The following is a 4,655-nucleotide window of genomic DNA, read 5'->3' on the forward strand; positions in this document are numbered from 1 at the left end:
GTGTTACCACATTGAACGAGTCTCCCCTAGGTTGTCATGCCACGACCAGAAGCGGTCAGGCCCTTTCTCAGGGCCCGATGGGCAACCTAGGGAGACACCACAGCAACACCCATGTCTAATTAACGAGCTACTCTCGATATACTAAAGTCAAAACTTATACTAGCTCTACTACCCTTTACAGTTTAGACTGACCATTCAAAATTCGCGCCAAAATTCCTTCAAATCAAAACTGCGCACCTTTTCTCTTTGGCATATTAACTGCTCCATTCAAAATTCCATAGCACCACCACCTACCCCCGCCTGCTACCGATCCCGGTCGGACTGCTGGTGCTCCCTTGCACCTGCCAGTGCAGGCGGTCCCTCCCCCCCCCCCCCCCCCCCCCAACTTTCTGTCTTGGACGACGACAGGCGTGCGCTACAACAGCTTGCTCTGAATGTGCACGTTAAACCCTATGACATGACATGACACATGAGGTATCGGGGAGAAACATTGGAAGTATCCAGGGGAAACGGACGTCGTCCACTGAACGATCTATATAAGTTCAGTCCGGACGTGGTAAATATATTTTTCTGCTCTGTTGTATAACCTTGATGTGATTGATGTGACTTTAAATATTTTAATACTGTATTATACCAATATTCTTTAGACAGTGTCTTCGGTAATCTGACGAAGTAAATTGTAGGCTTCACTGTCTAATATTTTATACGAGTATTTGGTAATATAAAGCTTAGCCGGTCATCCTAGAGGAATTGTCTTTATTGTGATAGGTACCAGTATTAATTCTGTATTACAAGGTTACTGAATGAGTAGTTAAAGGTTAATTAAAAATTAACCAAGTAGGAATAGAGTTGTAATTCCTTTATTAATCAAGTTCCCCTGGAAGCGTTTCTCAATTATCACACGTGTGCGTGTTGTATCACGGTGAAGTGATTAGAATATTGTGTAAACTAGACACCTAGTGATTAACTAATTAAGTGATTAGTTCTGGGTTGTTATTATATTGTTATTGTTAATTAACTACTGAGGTAAGTACATTTGTCAGCGTAGTGTTAATACAGATTCCAAAGTGTATTGTGTTTTGTTGTGTTTTCTAGTGAACTAAACGTGTTATATTATATATTTATATAAGATCTTATCTCTGATTATACCTAGAAGCGAGCCACTCGGGTTTTAAACTGCCCGATACAGAGAGATCTAATAGATATACAGTTAGGAGAGATATTTGGATAATCCTGTTTTATTCAGTTACGGGTATTATAGGATCCCCGTGACAAGCACGCACGCACGCACGCGCGCGCGCACACACACACCAAACCGAGTCCGCCGGTGAAATAGATATCTTAAGCAGAAAATTAAGACATAACGAAGTACACACTATGAAGCCATAAATACAAGAAAGGGGGCATATTTATTTTCATTAAACTATTACACTAAGATGCACAACCGGCTTCTTTTATCAGACTGGGTGTAGGAAGTGCGTCCATGTTCTTCAGATGTAACAGACCTACAAATAAAGCAGAGGACATGTGACGTCAGATCTGATATATTACGTTCCAAGATATCTTTATTTGATAAAATTGCTTTGCCACACACGTTTCTAAACTTCATCTTAGCCATAAAAGCCATCTTAGCGCTACGAAATCGTAAAACCGTCGTAGGTTGTGACGTCACTACAGCGCATGCCATAGTGACGTCATAGCTTACGATGATTTCACGATTTCGTAGGCTAAGATAGCTTCGAAAATATGGGCCCAGGACCCATATCTTCTAAGCCATCTTAGCTACGACATATCGTAGCTAGTTAAGAGCAAAATACGAATGTCGTAGATTTAATATACGGCAGATTTTCGAAGGTATCGTAAAGTTCTCTTAGTGTGTCTTGATTTACAATATTTGTCCTAAACAAAAATGGGAACTCTCATTAAATGGAGATAGAAAAGATGAGATATTTCTCAGTGACGTCATCAAGAAAATTCCCTCTAAACGTCATCTCGGTACAGCTGACTTTCCTGAATGGATACTATGCAAGCGTCCGAACCACCGTAAATGAAGCTAATGTTCCACAGAAATGGACATTTTAATATCGGATGTGAGGAAGAAGCCCAGCATTTTTTTCCTTTGGCTAGTTAACAGTGATTAGGCTACATTAGTCCGAGAATAAAAAGTACTATATACTAGTATACAAATAAATCAACTTTTAAAATCATTTGATTATGAATATATTAGACGAGGTCATGCCACCCCCAATCAAACCTTTTTTAAAACTATTGAATTTTACACAATCATACATACATACATAGTGTGCCCCCCCCCCCCCCCCCCAATGTGGGTTACCTGCATATTCAAGACATGCACATCTGCGCCAGGATTTTATATGGGGGGAGGGGGGGGGGGGTTATGGCGCAGATATGCATGTGTTTCAACTCGATTTATAATCATCATTGTGTTTTTACTAGAGCTGGGCAGTATTGAAATTTGAGGTTCGGTATCGATATCGGTATTTTTGGTATTTTGATTTACCTCGGTATCGGTATGGTATTCGGTATTGACACAATACCGATATCGAGCGCTATTTTCAGTATACTCGGCTTTAAACGCATGTCTGTGTTAAGGCTCACTCGCTAATATCATCTAAATACAATTAAATTCTATACACAAGGCTCTTGTCTGATTTATACCAACCTATTTTGCGTTCGTCAGATATATTATTAGTGCTTTTCAGGAAATATTTTTCAATACCGAAATTTCGGTATTTTCAAATTTGCTCAGTACGGTAAATCGGTATTGACATAATACCGATACTGAACGGTATATACGGTATACCGCCCAGCTCTAGTTTTTACATTTATAGTTTTTTTTTTTTTAAATAATTTCAATTTGGTTTTATTTAACAAAAAAAGTAAAGAAAAGTGTTTTGGAAATATATATATTTTTTTTACTATTTTTGTGTGCAGCTTAGAAAACAATCGCTTAGAAATAAATAATCTGTAGTAAATTTCATAGTATGAAAAAGGCGTTCCCTGTGGGAAGAACTATAGCTATAACTACCTACGTTAAACACTGTTTCCGTGACAGTGTTTATGAGAGGGTTAAAAAAAAAAAAAAAAAAAAATATATATATATTTTAGTAATAAAAAGGTGCGTCACGTAATGTTGTTTAGTACACTCATCCCATGTGACGCTACATAACGTTTGTATATACATCCACCCATCCTCTCAAGCGTTACGTAATATTTGAATGGCTCCAAGGTTGTCACACAACATATTTTACTATGTTAATAATGTAGTATAAATATTATTTAATAAAATAACATTTTATTTATATATATAAAAAAATCTTTACATTTTTCATGTACCAGTTCATGTCTAGTTTTTATTACTGTAAATAGTGAAAATTTGTCAATTGGGTTAACTTCAGTAATATTTCTTTTATTTAGGCTTTCCGACACATTATTTAGGTGCATATCACATTCCACACCTGTGCCTTCTTCAACAAGCCCGATCAGGCCCCATTATATTGATTGGTAAATTTTCTGAAATAGGTAGCGTAACAATCAAAGGTCACGGTTGCAGTACACTGTTTTAAAGTTTTGACGGCAAAATACTTCGAGTTTACAAAGCTGGGGAGCTGTATCTTCGTCATTATCATGAAATAAAAAGTAAAGCGCCATATTGCTTTCTAGTCTACAGAAACCTGTCGTAGGATCTACGATATATTTACAATATTTTGGAGTTACGAAAGTTTCGAAAATACGCTACGACATTTGCCGCAGTCACGATTTACGACAAATCGTGGCTAAGATGGCTTCGAAAATATGGGCCCAATTTCACAAAACATCGTAAGCCTCTTTTGCACGTAAACGTAAATCTACGACTAAACCACAATTTTTATTACTATTATAGTACAACAAATATAGTTTAAAATACACTTATTTAATTTTCTATTGTCCTTAAAATGTTCCATCTTCTGTAATGATGTAATTTTCTGTGTGAAATAGTTGCCAAACACATGTAAATCTATGACCAGTATAACTACTAGTCGTAGACGTAAACCTACGATGTATTGTGAAATAGGCCCTGTCCCGGGTTTCCTCTCATTTCCTAGATCAAATATTGAAACATTTCACACATCAAATAGCCGTTGTGTAAAACGAGCTGAGTGTCGCTAAACAAATATTTCCCCGCACCACGTACAGTGATTAGCACCAAAGTATTGTTCCAAAGCAGTTTAGTTTACCTGAAGGTCATTTCATGATGTGGCCATTCTGAGCCAAGTTAGTGATTCCAAGACAATGATCTTACAACAATTAGGGGGCTGGACATAGCTCAGTAGTAAAGCGCACGCTTAAAGCGCGGTCGGTCTAGGATCAATCCCCGTCGGTGGGCCCATATATTATACATCGCAGTTTCGGTAGTACTACATTTATTGAATGGCGTAGCTTTGGCTTCCAGGTGATCACTGTGGGGCAGCCAATTAGATGTCATTAAATGGATACTACACATACATCGCCGTGTGATACAAACCAATTCTCCAGTAGTATAGAAAAAGTATTGAATTGTTTTCACCTGCAACTGCAGCCTGGAAGCCGGCGTTGTAGTCTACAGTCACCTCGTTCTTGACATAGTCCGCTCTGACGTCATCGTAATCGTCGTT

The 4,655-nt window shown here is 38.0% G+C and overlaps 1 protein-coding gene across 1 annotated transcript in view; it reads right to left on the reverse strand.

Moving 5' to 3' along the window:
* Nucleotides 1–1,378: 1,378 nt before the first annotated feature.
* Nucleotides 1,379–4,655, reverse strand: part of LOC121391359 (endoglucanase A-like) — a 24,415-nt gene continuing 21,138 nt past the window's right edge. Inside the window, exons 9-10 of the mRNA XM_041523017.1 lie at nt 4,568–4,655; nt 1,379–1,505 (exon numbers count right to left, since the gene is read on the reverse strand). The exon at nt 4,568–4,655 is cut by the window's right edge and continues 100 nt beyond it. Of these exons, the coding sequence (XP_041378951.1) occupies nt 1,432–1,505; nt 4,568–4,655 (162 nt within the window). The 3' untranslated portion in view covers nt 1,379–1,431. The remainder of the gene's footprint in view (nt 1,506–4,567) is intronic.

The sequence above is a fragment of the Gigantopelta aegis genome, unplaced genomic scaffold (genome assembly GCF_016097555.1).
Source record: "Gigantopelta aegis isolate Gae_Host unplaced genomic scaffold, Gae_host_genome ctg2214_pilon_pilon:::fragment_1, whole genome shotgun sequence".
NCBI classification, from domain to species: domain Eukaryota; kingdom Metazoa; phylum Mollusca; class Gastropoda; order Neomphalida; family Peltospiridae; genus Gigantopelta; species Gigantopelta aegis.